The sequence below is a fragment of the Typopeltis vanoorti genome, chromosome 10 (assembly GCF_054136105.1).
Source record: "Typopeltis vanoorti isolate ZY-2024b chromosome 10, IOZ_Tvanoo_1.0, whole genome shotgun sequence".
NCBI lineage: Eukaryota > Metazoa > Arthropoda > Arachnida > Uropygi > Thelyphonidae > Typopeltis > Typopeltis vanoorti.
The window spans coordinates 83248996-83271415 of NC_143558.1; the positions used below are offsets into that span (position 1 = coordinate 83248996).

The window sequence follows — 22420 nt, forward strand, 5'->3', positions numbered from 1 at the left end:
TAACTTCTGTTCTCTGTTTATGTGATATGTATATATACACACACACACAGTCTCAAAATGATTGATTTTGATATAGAGATCAAAGTTTGGTAGCTGTTTCACAAATCTTTTGCATTGAACTACAGACCATTCAAGTGCTTTGAGAGAGTAGTCTCAGTTTGAAGTTAATGAAATGGTGTCAGTGGGCAAAGAATGAGAGTGTTAGAGAAAAGAAACCAAATTCACAATTTAAAGATAACTAGTTACCTTTAAGAATATACATATACTAGTAATAATAATAATGTATCTGTTTCTTAAAAAAAGTACACTGCCTTTATGAAGATTTACAGGATGACAAAATAATTTACACTGCATTACAAGTTCAATGATAATAAGAATGCATGAATTCACAAATTCATCAATTGTTAAAGAGGAAAAGGATATCAGCTAACTGAGGATGTGGCCTAACTACAGTTTCTGAAACAATTTTTAATACAATGTTGAACTTGCAATTGTTTGCATCTTGGCAGGCAGAAGACGGACCATTTCCTTTACAACCTCTAATTCATTTTTAATATACTTTTCATGGTCTGGGTTTTTATTAATATAATCCATTATAAACTTGTAATTTTTTTCACTATTATACATATTTTCAATTTGTTTCTGAGGGTCAGGTGATATTAGTTTATTATATAATCTCCCAAGACAGAAATGCGCAATTAAGGCTGGTCTAGCAACATCTTCAGAAAAAATGTCAGGCATTTTCTTATTGATGTCTTTAATTGATTCAATGAAAGCTTCAAACTGATGAATGCTCTTATTTGCTAGAAGATTAATTTTTTTAATTATATGTGATGAATTCTGCTTATCTTTTTGCAAGGCACATAATTTCATATCCATCATCTCACTGTATATTTCAGCTAATTCAAATGTAATTTGTCTGCAGATAAGGAGATAATGCTGAGGATTTAATTCCTTTAGTAACTCTTCCAGGACATCTATTCTCCTTTTGTGCATCTTACACTGCCGATCTTGATTTGGCTCAAAAAATGCAAGAAGCCTATATGCTTTACTTAAATCCTGTGTGATTTGAACATAATTAGAAGTGTATTCATTAAGTGCATAATAATGTTTTGCTTCTTCTAGCCATTTCTGAATGTTCAGAAACACAAGCCTTGCTTGTTCATACTGTCTGACATGTTGACTAATTATTGTTTCTTCATATTTAAGAACCTGATGGTTATTTAAGAATACATGAGGTTTCTTTTCCATTCCAGATAGATTTTCCTGTGTGCTATTTTCTTTCACCTCAATATGATTACCATAATCATGTTTCTTTTCCTCAGAATTCAGGAGTAGATACTCTTGTGACGAAACCAACAATGCAAGCCCATACTTTGCCCAGCACCTTGCAACATCAGCTTTAGCATGCTGAAAAGAATCCATATCACTCACCTGTGTATCGGTATTCTTTTGCTGTGTTGGGTGCTTTTCATATTCGTCTAGAGTATGGCTAGCACAAGAAAGGTAATGTCTTGCAATACTAAAGTTTTCTTTAGTAATAAAATACTGAGAAAGTGTTGCACAGTTTACAGCCCAATCGATAAGATCGTAATCATTACTTTCAAGCTGTCGTTTTAATGTAGCATGGCAATAAATCGCTGCGGTTTCATTTTCTCGAAGATGTTCATATATTTGGGCTAGATAATATAGTGTATGAGTATAGGCTTTTTCGAATTTTTTCCATCCTTCTTCACTTGAATGTTCTAAAGGAAAGTTGAAAAAGTCCCCAAAATCGCAAGGACTTTTATCATTATTTATATTTTTATATGTCGTGTATATTTGCTCAGCTTGCTTAAGTAAATCACGCGACTTTTCTAATTCAGATCTCATCGACCAAATTATGCTCAACTGGTTTAATACACTCACTGCTAGCAGACAACATTCTGGCTGTTGTGCGAATTTTTCTATAATTTCCCAACTTCTCATTAAACTATCAGTACCTGATGTAACATCTTCTGTATCCACATCAATAACACCCAATTCATATTTAAATAAAGCCATCAGAAGAGAAATGTTCGATAGCTTACCAGTACTAGAATCTAGTTTATCCGCTTCCATTACATTTAATTCTGACTCTAATGAAGCAAGAATTTTTCGCGCTACATATTTTGACCTGAAAGGCTCATTTTCTGGATCATTTGGACTACATTCGTATATCAATTTTTGAGCTGTTTGATATCTCTCATGAGCCGATTTGTACCACTCAGTTGTTAATACTGCCATACTGTTCACACTCAAAGAAAAAAAATATATTAAAACACCACTTTTAATATCACACGTTACGACCTCTCTCTGGAATCACAACCTATTTGCAGCTGCTCCTTTTTATAGTAACGTTTCAACGCCCTCTCGGTCTCATCCTAGTCTACGAAGATGCCTATTTCAATTTGGAACGAATCACGAAACGAGGCAGTAGCGGTGTTTTCCAATAATAGTTGCGCTTTTCTTTGCATTCTCTACTTACGTTAGTCATCTACATTGAACGGAATTCCTATCTTTACTTCTGAGAATTTTTTTTTCCCGTGTACCGTTACACTGCAAAAAAATAAGCAAAACATCAGCTGCTTCAAGTATTTTCCAAAGTAACGTTAACCAATAAACAGCACAGAATCGGAATTTGCTTCAATTTGAGCGAATAAATTGGATGAACTTTTTAGCTCAGCAGCGAATACTTAATCTCACATGAGGTGGGTATGTGACAAGTTCAGTTTTAACGGTGGTAAAACAAAAAGGATTTGATTGCGTTATGCAATCACATCCTCTTTGTTAACTTTACAACATAGAAGTTTACCAAATGGATAATACAGGGCTCGAGTAAAAAGTTTTAGGTAGGCATTGTAAACCCACGCATTCACGTTAAGACATCAACTTGTTTCAATTAGCTAGCTCTCTTGTGTCTAGAACAATCTGGATTCCTATATGGCGCAGTTGATTAATTTTGTTACGTGCTTGTTGCCAAGTGTTTAGAATGGTCTAGATTTAGGCAAAGCCTAGTCGTCGCTAGCTTTGGCACCGTATTATATATTTTGTGGCGATTCCAATTTTTTTTTTTTTTTGGGGGGGGGGGTAAATGAAATGTCAGCGAAAAATTGCGACCATTGCCCAAGTGAATGAGGAGTAACTTTTTATTTATTTATTTTTTATATTTTTTGTATAGCGGTCCGTGGAATGCATTGCTGAAAGGATGATGAGAGTGCCGACAGTGAATGGTTTTAGCAGAAGTGCGTTGCGGGAGGCTAGTGATTCGTCTTATATTACTATCGAGATTCTGTAATAATAAATACCAAACAGCAAGTTTTTTTTAAAAAACATTTCTTGTTTTATAAACATCTGTAGATGATTGACTTTTTAAAAAACATAATCGAAAAACCTTTGTAGTAAGCTTTTTTCGCTTGGTTACGTGGAAATTATTATGTCAGTACGTTCATGGAATGTATAATCATTGCAGGAGGCCCATTAATGCTTCACTAAGCGCTAACATTTATTTGCACAATACCTGTCATAGCTCTGAACATGTATGCTCACATGCACTCACAAGTGACTGGCAAAACCATTCAGTCATTCACCACTCCTAAAGCAAAAAAACCTAGTTCTCATGCCCTTATTAACCACACTTACTCAGCAGGCACTCCCATGGACCCATAGCTGGATCTGTCCTCTCCTTCTTCTACTTCTAGGAAGATCCACTTACTTTAATCTTTCCTATAAGGCCTTATCAGCCAACTCTTCTTATTTTATGATCCTTATGCTATTAGAGTATTCGAGGGCCATGGGGTCTTTTCATTTCTGGCTTACAACTATGCCCTCTCTATAAACCTTACTATAATTCTTCTATAATCTACTTTTTCCCCTTCAATATACCCTATTCCTCCTATGGATTTAAATTCGAAGAAGGCTAGTTCAGAAGCATTAAGGTATCAGCCCTACCACTGAACTATTCCATTGTCAGGCTAGTCCCCCTGACATGGAGAACATAATCATACTTGTAAGGTGATAGAAACAGATAATCAGATTGAATCTATGGGAAACGACCCTGGAATGGAAAAGGTGAAGCGAAAATGGAAACGACAAAATATAATACACATAGCAAATTGGAATGTAAGAGGAATAGCATATAAAGAAATAGAATTAGACCAGTTATTAAATGAAAGAGCACAAGCAGGAGTCATGATTTGGATTCATAACTCCCTTTCAAAACAGTTAAAACATTATAAATTATGGAATGAAAGAATAATAGAAGCTAGAATAAAAATAGATAAAGGCTATTTAACAATAATTGGTTTATATGCCCCAGAAGAAGGAAGAGAACAGGATAATATTGATTTTTATAATCAGCTACAAAACATATATAATAAAATAAATAAAAATGATTACATAATTTTAGCAGGAGACTTAAATGCAAGAATTGGAAACACGAAAATTAATAATAATATAGGAATACATGGAGAACACACTCTAAACAGAAATGGTAAAAAATTGATTGACTTTGTAGTTTATAATAACCTAAAAATAATGAATTCCTTCTATGAACATAAAGACATACATAAATATACTTGGGCAGCAAGAGGATGGAAATCAATATTAGATTACTTCATATTAAATGAAAAGACATCAAAATTTTCTCTAGATGTTAGAGTTCACAGAGGATATGAAATAAGCAGTGACCACTTCCTTGTTAAAATAAAATTAAGATTACCACCTAAATGGCTACAAGTAACAAGAACAGAAAGAAAAATTGAAACGTTTGTTTATAAAACTAGACTATTGAATGACACAAATGTACAATGGCTATATGAACAAAGAATTAACCAATATCTAGATAAAATAAAACAAAATGAAGAAATAGAAATAGAATGGCTTAATATAAAAACGATACTAAATGCAGCAGCAAATGAAAGCTTAGGAAAGACCAAAAAATTCAATAAAATAAAAAAACTGAAGATCTGGGATGATACAATCAAAGAAATAATCAAAAAGAAAAAAGAAGCCTATCACAAATGGTTAAGCAGTAAAAGATTAGAAGATGAAATAGAATATAAAAGAATAAGAGCCATAGCTAAAAGAGAAGTCAGAAAAAGACATAGAGAATCGTGGAATAAATTTGTTTCTAATTTAGAACATCATTATCATCATCATGCGTATCAAGGATTTAGGCCTAGCATGGCCTGTTCCGGCCTTAGAAGTCATCGTTGAATTGTTTAAGAGGACGTCCTGGTTTTCTTTTTCCTAATGGCTTGTACTTTAAAGCTTGTTTTGGTAATCTTTCTGTTTTCATTCTTTGAACGTGTTCCATCCATTTATATTTGTATTTTTTAATTTTTTTCTATTACTGGTTCTTGGTTTAATTCTTTCATAATATCTTCGTTTCTTTTGTGATCAAATAGGGTATACTTTGCAGTTTTTCTCATAAACTTCATTTCTGCTGTTGTTAATCTTTGTTTGTCTTTTTGTTTTATTGTCCAGATTTCGCTTCCATACATTAGGACCGGTAAGGCTAATGTATTGTATACTTTTAGCCTGGTTTGTTTTTGAACTAGATTTGGTTTAAATATAGAGTTAATTACACCTGTTATTTTTAAATATTTTGCAATTTTTACGTTTATATCTTTTTCATTTTTCATTTAGAACTATTTAGAACATGATTTATATAAAATAAGACCCAATGTATATAAGATTTTGAAACACTTAGCAGATACCAAAGAAAACATAAAATTAAACACTGAATTGAAATTAGAAGAATTTCTAAATTACTACACAGAACTGTGGACAGACAAATATTTTAAAAAAGACAACTGGCAAACAATTAACGAAAATGAAAAGGAAATAACTGAAGAAGAATTAGAAATCAGCCTGAAAGAAACAAGAAATGGAAAATCACCTGGAGAAGATAATCTAGGTTTAGAACTATATAAATATACATGAACAAGATTCAAAGAAAGACTCTTATTATTTTTAAATAAAATTTACTCAACTGGTATCCCCCCCAATAGAATGGAAAAAAGCAATTGTGATTCCTATCTTTAAGAATGGTAATAGAGATGACTCTAAAAACTATAGAGGTATCATCATACTAAATTCCTGTTACAAAATATATAGCAGAATCTTAAATAACAAACTAACGAAATATTCCGAAAACTTTATTCTAGAAGTACAGAATGGATTTAGAAAAGGACGATCATGTATAGAGCCGGCCTTTTGCCTAAAATTAATAATACAGAAAAGAAGAGAATATAATTTAGAAACACATATTGCATTTATTAACTTTGAAAAAGCATTTGACAAAGTTAAAAGAAATATATTATTTAACATATTAAAAGAAAGACAAATACCAAATAATATCCTAAAAGCTATCACAAGTATATATGAAAATAATCAAATACAAATAAGATTAAATCACGAGCTATCATATACAAGAGAGATAAACCAAGCGGTCTGACAGGGATGTCCCAGCTCAGCAACTCTTTTTAATATCTACTTAAATGAAATAATAATAAAATGGAGTAAAAATTTACATCAAGGAATTAAACTTTCTCCTACAGTTAACTTAAACACTTTCCTCTTTGCCGACAACCAAATAATAATTACAAATTCTGAAGATAACTTACAGAAAGCTATTTTAAATATAAATGAGATATCCAAAGATTATGGTATGATAATATCAACGGAAAAATCAAAAACCAAGGCCTTTAAAGGACAAGATCCAGCAAGAACTAAAATAGTAATAGATAACAAGATCTTAGAACAGGTGAATTCATTTAACTACCTAGGATATATGATCACATATGAAAATGAAAAAGATATAAACGTAAAAATTGCAAAATATTTAAAAATAACAGGTGTAATCAACTCTATATTTAAACCAAACCTAGTTCAAAAACAAACCAGGCTAAAAGTATACAATACATTAATCCTACCAGTCTTAATGTATGGAAGCGAAATCTGGACAATAAAATAAAAATACAAAGATTAACAACAGCAGAAATGAAGTTTATGAGAAAAACTGCAAAGTATACCCTATACCCTATTTGATCACAAAAGAAATGAAGATATTATGAAAGAATTAAACCAAGAACAAGTAATAGAAAAAATTAAAAAATATAAACATAAATGGATGGAACACGTTCAAAGAATGAAATCAGAAAGATTACCAAAACAAGCCTTAAAGTACAAGCCATTAGGAAAAAGAAAACCAGGACGTCCTCTTAAACGGTTCAACGATGATTTCTAAGGCCGGAACAGGCCATGCTAGGCCTAAATCCTTGATATGCATGATGATGATGATGATGATGATGATGACTCATTTTCCATGGATGACCCTAGTTCTTGTCACACTATTCTAGTACTTAACAGTTTCCTCTGTAGTTCTATAAGATTCTTTAAATGACTTAACATCTCTATTGTATCTCCCTTTTTAGGCTACCAGCCAGTTTTTGTGATCCATAAATCTTAGTCATTTCTGGATCCTCTATTTCCCCACTAATCAGATAGGTGCACAATCTAGATGGGGCTCTATCAAAGCCTTATAAAAGAAATAATAGCTTCCTTATCTCAAGTAACTTCCTTATCTTCCTTCAGTAACCAGGAAATCCTATGACTTATTTTAGTTACCTTCGCAATATGACTTCTGAATTTAAATTCATATCCACCAGCACTCTCAACTCCCTAACCTCATTAATTTTCTGCAGTCTATTTCCATAATTATAATGTGCAGCTGGTCATCTCTTTATCTCAAAGTTTAACCTTATACTTTGCCTCATTAAACTGATGGTCATTCTCTCTTGCCCATATTGTCAGATCATGTAAATTACTCTGCTAGATCTCTATATCATCATTATTAACTATTGCTCTACCCAGTTTTACATCATCAGCAAATAACCAAAACTTTCTCTTTAAACTAATTTCCTGTTTAATACACTTTGTTCCATAAATTAAGGAACAAAGAGAAAAATACTGATAATCCAGGGCAGGGGCAAGGGGAAAAAAAAATGTAAGTTAGGTATATTAAAGAGTAATATGTGATGAAGGGTTATCACATACAAATAAATGGGCTATCAGTGTTATATACACATGAGCCACAGCATAAAAGTGGGTGTTTTCAAGTGGTTTTCCAGTCTGAAGTGAGAACAAGACATTTCGTGATAACAAAACTCTTGGATATGGTTGTCAGACATCATTTACCAAATGGATTCGGGTTGTAAGCTATTGTAAGTCTAGAGGCCATCCAAAGTCAGACAGAGGTAGCTGGTTGTTGTTGTGTGAACAGTTGGAAGTTTTTTCACTTGGTTATACTATAAATTAAGGATACCAAGAAGTATATAATTTCTTGGTATCTTTAATTTATTGTGTGAACAGTGTTTAGTCTCGTAGACATGATTAAGTATAGGTTAAACAAACCAGTTATAGAATGAGTCAGAGAATGCATGATTTTATTTATTTATTTATTTTTTTTTTTTGGATAAGAAAATCTGTAAAGTGTAGACTTATTTTGAAGGCCTTGGATCAAATGAATTTTGTAGTTATTAATGTAATTTTATTTAAAATATATATAATGTTTTTGTGTCATCAAATGTATATACTGTATTTTTTAATTTGGTCAGTGAGTTTTTAATTCCACTGTACAAGGTCTTGATTAAGTCATGTAGGGACTACAGCACTTACTTCCTGTTATGGGAAGTGGTTGAGCAAAGCTTAGCAGATAGGCAGAGAAGAGAAGATATGTTAGTGATGTATAACTTGGTTATGAGTTTTATATCAGATTAACCAGATTAATTAATCCAACACAAACATTTAATCATTAGCTCTTTTTACTTAAGTAATTTAATCAAGTTACTCCTCTGTCATCTCTCCTCTTTTCTGCCTATCCACTGAACTTTGCTTAACTACTTCTGAATTCAGAGAAAATTTTTCATTTGTTGAAGGGATAACAAGAAGTCATCTCTGGAAGAATTTATAAGGAGGATGTGAGCAACGTGTAAGAGTAGTTTTTTTCATGAGTAGGCAAATGAAATGCATTGCTTGTGTGTGTAGTAGTTGCAGAAACATTAAACAAGTTTAAATTGGTTTGATGACATTGTGTTGGATAGTGTGGATTCTCACACTGAACCTTTGTAGAGATAAGATGATAATAATTTTCATATCTCTCATTAAATTCATATACAAGTGCAACCTTTCACTCTTGCTGGCAATCCATCCCATTCTGCTTGCCAAATGAAAAAGCTAACTCAATGATTACTCTCATACTTTGATTTCCCCTTGCGACCTGTCCCCACTGCTATATACAGAAAGATTTTGCCCACCTCTAACTTAAAATCCTTTCACCTGTTTTAACACCTTTATCATAATCAGCTCTCCTTTCCTCTTCATCAGAATTTGTAGCTTACATTTTCTGGTTCCATAATCTTCCTTTGAACATTGGAACTTGGAATGTTAGAAGTATGAGCCAATCTAAGCTGGAAATAATAAAGATGGAAATGGAGTACAAGAAGCTGAATATATTGGGAATAAGTGAAGTTAAATGGACAGGAATGGACCATTTTCAGTCAGGGGGACTATATGGTATATTACTCAGGATATGAGATGAGTCTTAAAAATGGAGTATCTTTCTAACTCAGGAAAAAGATGGCCAAGTATGTATTAGGCTATAATTCAGTGAGTGACAGAATCATTTCTCTCAGAGTCAGTGGACATCCAATGAATATGACCATCATACAGGTTTATGCACCACTACAGAGGCACCAGAAGAAGACATAGAAGAATTTTATTGCAAGTTACAAGAAGTGATAGATGGAACACCAAAGTGAGATTTGATGGCTACTTATTGGAGTTTGGAATGCAAAAGTGGAAGAAACCAAGTAACAAGGAATAACAAGTCATTTTGGTTTAAGTATTCGTAACACTACAGGGAAGAGACTAGTGGCAGTTGCAGAAGTTTTGTGTAGAGAATTCTTTGTTTGTTGCTAACACCTGCTTTAAACAACACAAACAGGTACACATGGATATCACCTGATGGAAGTACAGATATCAAATTGACTATATACCTGGACAAAGAAGATGGAGAAGTGCACTTTAGTCTGTCAAGACTTTTCCAAGTGCAGACTGTAGAACAGACCATGAATTATTAGTGGTTACAATGCATGTGAAATCACGGAAATTGAAAACACCACAAATGTCAATCAGATATGATCTTGGAAACATACTGGCCGAATACAATATTAGTATGCAGAACAGATTCAACATGCTTGATTTGTGCGAAAGAGAACTAGATGAACTATGGGAAGAGACTGAAGATATAATTAAAACAGAAGCAAAGAAGAATATTCCAACAGTTTGTAAGAAGAAGTCTAAATGGCTGTCAGAAGTTGCCATCAAAACTGCTCAGGGAAGGAGGAAAATGAAAGCCACAGGAAATTTGCAGGAAGTATGACATTTGAATGCAGAGTTTCAACAACAAGCTAGAAGAGACAAGAAAAAATACTTTAACCAGGAATGCCAACAAACAGAAGAACAAAACAAGAAAGGAAAAACAGACCTTTTCAAAAAGATAAGGGAACTAACAGGGAAAGGAGGAAAATGAAGGCCACAGGAAATTTGCAGGAAGTACGGCATTTGAATGCAGAGTTTCAACAACAAGCCAGAAGAGGGAAGGGAAAATACTTTAACCGGGAATGCCAACAAATGGAAGACCATAACAAGAAAGGAAAAACAGATCTTTTCAAAAAGATAAGGGAACTGATGGGGAAGTTTAGTGCGAAAGGGGCATTGAAGGGGGATATTGAAAATTAATCACAAAGGATATCTTACAGAAGCAACAGACATCAAAGAAAGATGGAAAACAGAAGCCCTTTACAGAAAGGACTCCAAAATTACTGAGAAAGTTGAAGATCAGGATCATATGCAGAAGCCAGTACCACTGGAGGAGTATAGTGAGTTGGGCACTGCAACAGCTATCCAGTAAGAAAGCAGCAGGAGGGGGATGAAATACCTATTGAGCTGCTCAAAGCCCTGAGAGAAGAGACAGTTAAAATTTTAACAGCTCTATGTCAACAAATTTGGATCATAACTACGTGGCCTAGGGAATGGAAAAAAAATTAGTTTTATATACCTTTATTGAAGAAAGGCGATGCAAGAGAGTGTGAAAATTACAGAACTATAGCATTGATTTCTCATGCAAGTAAAGTCTTACTTAAGATCATTCATTTTTCTTGTAGATTCTTGTAGAACTTGTACGTTGGTTACACATGACTTTAAATTTTTCAGGAAATGACAAAGTGACTCCTTATTAGGAGGAGATCCAACCTGTCTGAAGCAGATGGAAGTGAAAAATAGATAGATAGAGCCATTGGCTACGAAGGTGTTAAGAATATGGTTAAGTTCAGTAGTTAGGGCATTGTTATCTGAACTGATTAATTTTGCCCTGTTATATAGATTTTTTTATAATCCCTATATAACGGGGGGGGGTGAATGCTGGTAAGTGTATTCTACCTGTAGGTTTTTCTGTAAACAGAGAAAGCCAGGGATCCATCAGGCTGGCATGTAATCAGAGTGTCTAGGAAAGGGAGATTGTTATTGTTTTCCTTTTCCAAGGTAAACTGGATCCTGGGGTGTTGATTATTTAAGTATGTTGAGAAGTTGTGGAGTGTATCCAAGTCATGCGGCCAAATAGCAAGCACACCATCTACATAGCATAGCCAAACAGTAGGTTTATGTGGAGCCAAGTTTAAGGCGCTTTTTCTTCAAAGGTCTCCATGAAGAAGTTGGCCAGGGATGGAGAAAGAGTGGAGAACCCATGGCTATCCCATCTATTTGTTTGTTGAATTTTCCTTGCCAAACGAAATAGCCTGAGTTCATGGTAAACTGAAATAGGTCTGAGATATTGGGAGGACATTTATCTTGGATGAGATCTAAAGTATCTTTGAGTGGGACATTGGTGAATAAGGAGGAGACATCAAAACTGACTGTTATATCAGTGTGTTGGAGTGAGAGGTTCTCTATACTGGCTTTAAAGTGGGCTGAGTGTTTAATGTGTGATGGTGTGTTGCCAGTATAATGTATGAGCACTTTGGTTAAATGTTTGGCTAATTTGTATGTGGGGGAATCAATGCCATCCACAATGGAACATAATGGCACATTCTGCTTATGGACTTTTGAAGTTAAGATCATTCAGAAAAGACTGGAACCATTCATGGAGAGGGAGAGAGAGAGAGAGAGAGAGAAATGCCAGACGAACAGGCAGGATTTCAAAAAAGCCGAGGAACAAGAGACAGATCACCAATGTGAGATGGATAATAGTGAGAGTACAAGAATATCCAAAGAATGTCTACTTTTGTTTCCTTGACTATAGTAAGGCTTTTGACTTTGTAGATCATGTGAAACTGCAGAATGTGTTAAGAATAATGGGGGGGCACCAGAGCGTTTCATTATCCTTCTGTGGAATCTTTATTATGAACAAGAAGCTACTGTCCGAACAGATCTTTGAGAAACCGAGTATTTCACAATAGGTAAAGGGGTGCGACAAGGATGTATTTTATCTCCGTACCTGTTTAACTTGGACTGTAAATACATTTTAAGAATTGCAGAGCTGGAGAAGTCTTCAGTTGGAATTAAAATTTATGAAAGAAATATTAATAATTTGAGGTATGCAGATGATACCACCTTGCTAGCAGAATGCAAAGAAGATTTTGAGGAACTTATTATGAAAGTTAAAGAAGAAAAGTGCTAAATATGGCCTTAAACTTAACCTCAAAAAGACAAAAGTTATGGCAACATGTGAACTTAATGATTTTGAAATAGATGGGAAGAAAGTGGAAGTAGTTAACAAATTTGTGCTCCTAGGATCCCAGATTGATAAAGATGGGTATTGTACTGAAGAAGTTAGATCTTCAAAGAAGATCTTCAAAGATAAAAATATTAGCCTTGCAACAAAAATCAGAATCGTGAAAGCAATGGTATTCCCTGTGGTACTGTATGGATGTGAAAGTTGGACTCTGAGAAAGAGTGAAAGAAGGAAGACAGATGCATTTGAATTATGGATTTGGAGATGCTTACTAAGAATACCATGGACTGCAAAGCAAACCAATAAATCAGTGATAGACAGAATAAGCCAGATTGCTCCCTTGAAGCTATGATCATCAAGCAAAAATTGTCATACTTTGGACATATTATGCGAGCAAATAACAGTCTGGAGAAGATGATGATGATGCTTGCTAAAGTTGATGGAAGTAGGAAAAGAGGAAGACCAAGAATTAGATGGGTGGATGGAGTTAAAGAAGCAACTGGAGTGTGCTTGGAGGTTCTGAAAGACATGGTCAGGGACAGATCTGAATGGAGAGCATATGTTCATAGAATCACCAGGAATCGAAAACGACTCGATGGAACATAATAACAACAATCTTTGTTTATACTCAACATTTCATTCCAATATTGTATTGGTGTTTGCATCTGTGCCTTCAACACTGTTTCCCAATCCCTTGGAATTTGACAATATCTGAGCATATTAATCCAAATGTGGTCTTATCAAAGCCTTGTAAATAGGCACAGTGACTTTCTTCCATACATCAGTGTGCCTTTCTCACCCATTGCTGTTATCTCATTATCTTTTTCTCACACAAGTTATGCAAAACCTACTTGCCACACAAATAATGTGCTTGCTTGATACTCCTTCCCCTCTTCTTAATGACATGTCTCAGTAAAGTTCATATACAAGTTCCATAAAATGATTAGTTGGGCTGCATCTGTGCTTTCTTAAAATTAAAAAGAATTTGTTTTGAAAGTTATTTTTTATTAAATGAAAAATATTCTGTTTTGTCCATTTTGCACAGCTTGCCAGTAGGCAAAATCTTCTCATGTATGAGTGGCTGAATGTATTTGAGCCTTCTCATTATTATCTTAAGCAAAATCTCACGAGTGTAATTTGCCATATGAAATATCTTCAACACAAAATGCATCATGTTGCATTTCATAACATTGGCTGGCATCTATCCATTCTGATTCTCTTGTAGGTATGTGATAACAGAATTATTGCTTATTCTTTCTGTCCATCTTAGCATTTATAGCAGACAGCTACAGATCTGCTCTCAAATCTTCCCAAAACTAGAGTTTCCAAGATGGATAAAAACATTGGAGAATGTATGATATATTATGGTCTAGTGGGGTCTTGAGGAAATAATTGATGTTTCTTTATGCAAATGCCAGAAGTAGTATGAGTAGAGGAAATGAGAACTGGTTGGCATTGATAGCCTTAGCCTGTTCAAAGTTATTGGAATCAGTAAAACTTGGTTGACAGAACAGGTCTTGACAGAATAGAACTAGAAGGTTATAGCATATTTTGACAGGATAGGAAGGGCAAATGAAGTTGTGGAGTGCTTATAATAAGTGATGAGTTGTATCCTCTCAGAATAGAGCATTTGGAAGGAAATGCTGTATTCTGAGAGGTGTGATGTGAGGTGGAGATGGACATGACAGGATATTCAGTAGGCCAGGGAACACAGGGGAGTTATGAGCAGGAAATGTTTAGGTAGATAAATTTGGCAAGTGTGAAGTGAGGGATCATTATGGGAGATTTTAATTATAGCAGTATAAATTTTGCAGAGGAAACAACATACATTATAAATGGAATGGAATTTCTGGAATTCTTCAGGACATGTTTCTGCCAACAAACAGTAGAGTGAACAATTGAATCAAAAGTTTTGGATTTGGCACTAGTATTAGAGGAACTGATTGTAACAGAGATATCTTCTCCTCCTGGTTGGTAGGAGTTACTATGTAGTCTTAACTTGGAAGCCAAATAGACATGCAGAAATATCAAGGAGAATTTATGTGGAATTATAAGGCAGGTCATTGTGATATTCTTAGAAATCATCTAGGGGAAGTTCCATGGATGGGAGAAATGAAAGGGAGAGATATCACAGAGCATGGGAGCTATTTGAGAAATATTTATCAATAGCAATGGCAAATTGCAAACCTCAAGTGAGTGGGGAAAAATAATACAGTTTAAGTGTAAAGCAGATGGCTAATGAACTCAAACAGGAACTACAAATGAAAAAGGAGATAATAGAAAAAGTCTAAAGAGAGAGAAGTGGATAGCAGTGGCATGAGGATTATAAGACTCAGATCAGGAAAATAACTACTATGTTAAGGAATTAAAAAATGGAACATGAGAAGAGATTATCCCTTTGATCCAAGGGAAATCCTAAGGAATTCTTTTTTTTTTATGTGGCTAGTCTGGCTGGCTGAGTGGTTAGTATATCTGCTCTCCAACCAGCAGGCTACAGGTTTGAATTCCACTGTGGGCATGAATGTTTGTGATTGTATTTAGCTGGGAGATGAATTTCATTGCCATGTGAGACCACCCTGCTTGTTGAAGGCCTGAAATGGCTTGAAAAGTTCCATGTTTGGTCTCAGCAAGGCTTTTGGACTGTGTAAAAAAAAATAGTATTATTATTATTATTACGGGAGTAATAATAATAATACTATCCAAGAAGTCCTTAAACTCATCAAGAGAGGCCCTAACATCATGTCAAGAACAACTATTCAACATTCACACAGTATCTATCATACTTCGCCTTGAACTCATTCACAGTCATGGCACCCACAACAGACTCTGGCAGCTTATTCCACTCATTCACCACTCTCCAAGTAAAAAACCTAGCTCTAACACCCTTGCTAACCACACTCTTGCCCAATTTCCATGGATGGCCCTTTGTCCTCCCACCACCAGTCCTGTTCTCAAAACTATCTTCTGAATTAATCTTATAGAAACCCTTCAGTAATTTGAATGTCTCAATCATATCCCAGTCTTCTGCCTATCAACCAATTTCTGCAACCCACAAATCTTCAACCTGTTCTCATAAGGTTCATTCCATAGACCTGCTATCATCTTGGTCACTCGTCTCTGGATCCTCTTCGCCACCTCTCCATCAAGAAGAAATCCTGGCACCCAAATCTGGGCACAATAGTCTAGATGGGGTCTTATCAAGGCTCGATACAGAGGAACAATAACTCCCTATCCACCAACACTCCCAAATCCCCGGCCTTGTCAATCTCCTGGAGTACAGTTCCACCAATGTGGTATACCACTGCTAATCTTTTCACCCCAAAATGGATAACCTTACATTTTGCCACATTAAATTGACATTCATTCTCCTTAGCCCAGTCCTCCAAACTATCCAAATCATCCTGCAAAATTTTGACATCCTATGCATTCACTATTGCTCTGCCCAACTTTGCATCATCAGCAAACAAATGAACAGTTCCTCTCAGATTCTTTCTTATATTGTTAATGAACAAATTAAACAGTAATGGTCCAGTAACAGAATCCTGGGGCACCACTAGTCACGGGCCATCTTTTGGACTCTACTCCTAAATAAACTACTCTCTGATATCTCTCCATCAACCACCTTCCTATCCATCTCACCAACCCTATATCCATCCCCATATGCTGCAGTTTACTGATTAGAATTCCATGTAGTATCCTGTCAAAGGCCTTAGCAAGGTCCAGCAGAATCACTGTAAACCCATTCACTATAAACTGTAAACCCCTTATCCAGTATCACTGTAAACCCCTTATCCAGTTCAGCAGTCACTGTGTTATAAAACGTGAGCAAGTTTCTGAGGCATGATCTACCCTTGCTGTCTCCCATACAGTATCCCATTTTCATCTATCCATTCCTGTATTTTCCTCTTGATTACTTTCTCCAAGACCTTAACAACAACAACTGATATGCTGATCGGTCAGTAATTTTCAACAGCAGTCTTGGAACCTCCTTTATGCAATGGAACTATTTTCCCCTCTTTCCACCCCCTCAGGACTAACTTAGACCCGAGACTCAAATTAAATTAAATGGTCAAGGGCACTGATCATTTTGTTTAATTCTTTAGCCACTTCACGTACGACACGAGCTGGTATACCATCCAAAGGAGGGATTCGTAGTCGTATGTGTGTGTGTTGAAAGCTCCTGATAAGATAAGTGTTATTTTAAGTTATCATTGATAAAATTACTTGAATATTACATAGTATTGTTTGCCTTGCGTATCTTAGTGCATCTGTTTGTGTGTTTTTGGTGTTTCATTTTATAATTTGATAAAATACATTAGAAGTAAGTATGGCTCCCATACGAAGGAAAATGGCGGCCAGTAATGATGATTTTTATTCGATTATTTAATGATGATGTTTATTCGAGAACGGTAATATAAAGGAGATGATTCAGTGTACTATCTGCGAGATGTACGCTTTGCGGAGTGCGGTCAGAGTGTGGTTAGATGATAATAAAGGAGTAAATGTGTGTAGAAAATGTAGGGAGAATGAGGAATTAAAGTGTGTCTCGGGTCGTGAGTGTGATATTTTTGTCAAACTTCAGAATGAAGAAAATAGTAATATGACAAGAAATGGCGAGGTTGTACCAGAGAACTCTGAGGGTGTGAATGATCATATTAATTCAGAGCATATTAATGGTTTTACAGAGAATAAAAAAGATGAGATAGATGCAATGAGTGAGATCGCATTGTTGAGTGGTGCGATACAAAGGGCAAAACAGCAGCTAGAGCATATGAGCAAAAGTCGACTGAATGAACCAGCCAATAATAAAAAGTATGATAGGAAAAATAAGCATATGAGTGTGAACATGAACAAAATGAAGGATAGAGTGCTGTATGGAGACTCGTTAGTACAAGGTGTGTTAGTAGAGGATTTGACAAAATCGTACCAACCTGGTGCAACCATAAAGGATGTAACTGAGTCTATTAGAGAGCAAAAGGAAAGGTTGAAAGAAATGATTGTTGTGGCAGGTACGAATGATTTGAAAGGAGATAAAATGGAAATGATAGAGGACCTGAATGAATTGTTTGAGGTAGCAAAAGAAAAGAGTGAGAGAGTTAGGATGATTAGTCTTTTGCTGCGGTATGACAGTGAAGTGTTTAGAATGAGAGCCATAATTGCAAATGACTATGCGTGGGTTATGTATGACGAGTGGTGTGGAATTTGTGGACGTGTGGAGTGAGTTCGATGGGCGAAAGGATCTATATAAGATGGATGGCTTGCATTTAAATGGATGCGGTGTAAGGAGACTTGAAAAAGTGTTGCTGAATGTAGTGGATGTGCAAAATCAGGGAAACTAGATTTATTAAGGGTGGGGGGGGTAGATATACAGTCCTAAGGGAGGCAGTTGAATGTATGAATGAGTATAATATGCCCGAGCGAATAAGGACAACAAATCAGAATGGGATAGTTAATATAAGGCATCAAGGTAGGGTTGGGGCTAATGGGGATCTTAAATTCATGTACACTAATGCTAGGAGTATTAGGAACAAGAAGGAAGAGTTTTTGGCCATGGTTGGCACTTCCAGACCACAGGCTATTGGTATTAGTGAATCATGGCTGACTGTAGATGATATAACTAGTGGGATTGAATGTGATGGGTATAGTGTGTTCAGGAATGACAGGGAGAATAAAATAGGGGGAGGAGAATTGTTGATGAAAGCTGATGAGCTGCAGCCAAGGAGAATAGAAGTTGAATTGCAGGATAGAGAAAAGAGCACATTTGAGGCCATTTGGTGTGAGATTGTGGCTAGCAGAACAAAATATAAAATTGGGTGCTGCTATAGACCAGGTGATGGAAAAGATGGTGGTGACAGTATGCACAAGCAAATAGAAGAAATGAGTGGAAGGAGGGTAATTATTATGGGAGATTTCAACTATGGTCTTATTGATTGGAGTGAGGAGAGAACACACAGGAGGAAGGAATTGGATTTTATGCGGTTATTAAGAGATAACTATCTGTGACAGCATGTAATGGAAAATACTAAGGGTCAGAGAGTGCTTGACCTAGTAATTACATCTGAGGATTTGGCTGTAACAAATATGACCACATTGCCACCAATTGGTGAGAGTGATCATAGGGTCTTGATTTGGAAGGTGACTAAAGGTGTGGAATTTACAATTAAGACAGGGTACATGTGGAATTATTGGGCTGGAAAGTATGATAAGCTTAGGAGTTTGATTGGTTGAGTGCCATGGCATGTACAACTGCAAGGACTAGAAGTTGATAGTGCATGGGAGGCAGTTAAGAAGTGTTTGCATGAAGCAATGGCTGATATACCTAGAGTCCGAATAATAAATCAAGTAGGGGTTAAATGGATGAATAACACCATTAAGCTTGAGCTGCAAAAAAAAGAAACAACTATGGAGGGAATTTAAGGAGAACCCCCCCCCCCCACACACACACAGACACAGCAAAATACCTACGTGGCACTTCACACCACCACTATCCAAGTTCAAAAACTTGGAATTTTCATAACTTTAGCCCATTGGAGAGAGCGGATTTCATCCTCAGGACAGCACTGCACCTGGTACAGCAATCTCTACTACAACAAAATGGAGACAAAAAAAACCGTTGCGAAACTCCCTAAAAAGAACAACAAATCTCCCCACCCAAATCATACTATACATACACTATAATCTTTACCTTACACCCATAGCACAACAGATAAACTGGGCTCTCTCTTGAAACAATGCAGAATCAGAACAGACTCATACCTCCAAACAAATTATCTATCTGGCTAAGACATCAAGGATTGGCTGGAGCCTCCCTATCTCTCTCTCTCTCTCTCTCTCTCTCTCTCTCTCTCTCTCCAGGTTTCTATAATATCCCCCACCAGTGTGGAACCCAGTATTTCGTGCAGGCAGGACAAACTACTTTGGTCAAAAAAAAAAAAAACATAAAAAATATATCCGGAATGGAGAACCAAAAAGTGAACTATCTCAACATGCTTTAGAGAGAGAGAGAGAGAGAGACCACTTCATAAGATGGAAGAAAGCCAGTATACTTAACAAACCCTGTTTTAGATTAGAGAGACTGTTCCTGGAAGTGGCACAAGTTCTACAGTACCCAGCTAACTGTAACAAAATGGATAATATGATTTTTATATAGATTTTGTCACACCACCCTCTCTACCATTAACATTAACAACAGGAATCACCATGAAGAGCACTACTGTTGTCCTTCATGCATATGATTGTCCTTGTTGTATAGGCCATTTGGTTTGTTATCTGTTATATTAACCTAATGAGACATTGGCTTGTAAATAATTAATTTAATTTAGTAAATGATTTATTTGCATTCCACAGAAGGAACTTGAGGTCAAAGAGTGTTAGATTTGATTATAGTGTCAGAGGGTGTTTTAGTTAAAGACATAACTATTCTGCCTCCATTTGGTGATAATGATCATGTGGTACTCACTTGGAAAGCGGCTAAGTTTCTGAATGTTCCATTCAGAAAAGGTTACATGCTGAAATACAATGCTGGAAATTATGACCAACTGAAGAGTATACTGAGTTCACTGCAATGATATCAGTTGCTGGATGGGAAGAATATCGACAGTGCATAGAATGCATTTAAAAAATACTTAAATGATGCATTATCAGAATGTGTCAAGAGTTTGAAAAATAAATAGGGCAGGAATCAAATGGATGTGTAATCTTATCAAGCAAGAGATTCGTAAGAAAAGAATGATGTGGAAGGAATACTGTGTGAGTAAGGATGATGTCCGTTATGAAAATTATAAGCAGCAGGGCAGAAGAGTCACATCTGTTGTACAGGAAGCTAAGTCTGAATTTAAAAAAAAAAACTTGCTCTGCAAGTTAAAGATAACCCCCAAAGAATTCTATTGATGTGCTGCAAGTAAAAGAAAGAATGAATATGAAAGAATACCTCTACTGAATGCAGATGGTGTAATATTGACAGATGCAGAAGAGGTTGTTCAACTAATGAGTGTCCATAATTTTATAAGCTATCAACCTGGTGTATGGAACATTGAGTTCACTGTTACCTCTTCACTGGATGAAGAAACTCAGATGTATAAGGAGGAGGTATTAGAGCTGTTGCATAAACTTAATAAGAATTCCACAATAGAGACTGAAGGGATATCAGCACGGGTGCTAAAAGTGTGTTCAGCTGAACTGGCTGTTCGTTTGACTAGGCTATATAGTATGAGCCTCAGAACAAAGAAGATTCTGCAGGACCGGAAAGAGTCTATGGTAATGACATTGTACAAGGATGGTACAAAGACCAGTGCCGTAGCAAGGGGGGGGGGGGGTGAAGGGGGCAGTCTTCCCCGGGCGGCACTTTGAACCTTTTTGAACTTTTGCAGTTAATTCTAAAATACAGTCTCGAGAACTCAGTTCCAAATATTGTAATACTACTGCGAATTTTCTTCACAATTGCTGTAAGTGTTGCTAGTTGTGAGAGAAGTTTTTCTAAATTAAATTTGATTAAGAATTACCTACATTACTATGAAGCAGACTTCGCCAATGTCATCGATGATTTTGCTAACAGAAAAGCAAGGAAATAACATTTTAGAATGTCAAAATTAAAGTTTTACTTTAATAAATTTAGTTTAATCCTTTATCCAAGTGTGAGCAAACAAAGTTTGCACCTGAAAATATCTTCAGGACTGGGGTAAGGTAGTACAACACCGGGCAACTTGTTGCAAAGGTGGAGCAAGTTAACATCACTCCTATCTCAGTATCTCCCATAATGCAAAACACATCTCCTTGTGGATATGTATAATGTTATGCATTAAGGGGAGGGCCACTACCCAGACTAGTTTCGACCTTTATTAAGGTCTCTTCAGTGGGAGCCAGGCCCAGACGTGGAGATACAAGACTGAAGCATTAGCAAGGTCATCTCTACCTATAGGAGTTGCCAAAAGGTGTGCCACCTTTTTATTAAATAAATCCAGAGTAATTTAAAGTTTTACTTCAAAAATAAACATAGTATTTTAATTTATTTCCCTATACGTTGTTTCGACGTTTTCGACCATTATCCTTTTGGATTTTGCTAAGACTTTTGAAAGAATAGCAATTGCAAATACAACTCAAAAGATATTTGCAATGCCAAAACAAACTTGATGGTTGCTTAAATTGGATAATATGGGTTTGGATTATAAAATAGTAGCATGGATAAGAGGATGGCTGCCTGATAAATATTAAAAAGTTATATATGGGGGATGTGAGTCTGCAAGATTTAAGGTAATCGGTGGTGTATCTCAAGGATCAATCCTTGGGTTATTCAATCTCTCCGTTAATGGCATTGGAAAGGATTTCGCAGGCACAATGCAGTTATTTGCTGATGATGCAAAAATAGGTAGGGTAATCTAATGTTGTATTATATTGGTGGGATTATGCTAGAAGAAACTGATCAAGCTAGAACTCTTGGAGTGTTAGTAGATAGGAAGTAGAAGTTCAAGGCCATGTAGCAAAGGTCACAAATACAATTCAAAAGATATTTGCAATGCCGAAACAAACTTTGACATGTAAAGATAAGGATGTCATTTTGCCTCTTTACAAGGTCTTGATAAGACCTCACTTGGACTATTGTGTGCAGAT

General features: G+C 35.8%; 2 protein-coding genes across 3 annotated transcripts in view; one reads left to right on the forward strand and one right to left on the reverse strand.

Moving 5' to 3' along the window:
• Window positions 1-266: 266 nt before the first annotated feature.
• Window positions 267-2389, reverse strand: LOC150102549 (KIF-binding protein). The gene has a single exon (XM_090398814.1). It carries the CDS (start codon window positions 2263-2265, stop codon window positions 469-471), a length of 1797 nt encoding a protein of 598 aa, XP_090254940.1. The 5' UTR covers window positions 2266-2389; the 3' UTR covers window positions 267-468.
• A 134-nt stretch (window positions 2390-2523) lies between these two features.
• LOC150102550 (cytoplasmic dynein 2 light intermediate chain 1) overlaps window positions 2524-22420 on the forward strand; it is a 372826-nt gene continuing 352929 nt past the window's right edge. Inside the window, exon 1 of one of the 2 annotated variants that reach the window (XM_090398816.1) lies at window positions 2524-2729. Coding sequence is in view for 1 of the 2 variants with exons in the window: in XM_090398815.1 (XP_090254941.1) it covers window positions 2725-2729 (5 nt within the window). In the remaining variant the exon portion in view is untranslated. The remainder of the gene's footprint in view (window positions 2730-22420) is intronic. The other variant, XM_090398815.1, reaches the window with a different exon arrangement.

Coding starts and splice junctions, on each gene's coding strand:
- LOC150102549 (XM_090398814.1), bottom strand. CDS start 2,265: ATGGCAGTATTAACAACTGAGTGGTACAAATCGGCTCATGAGAGATAT.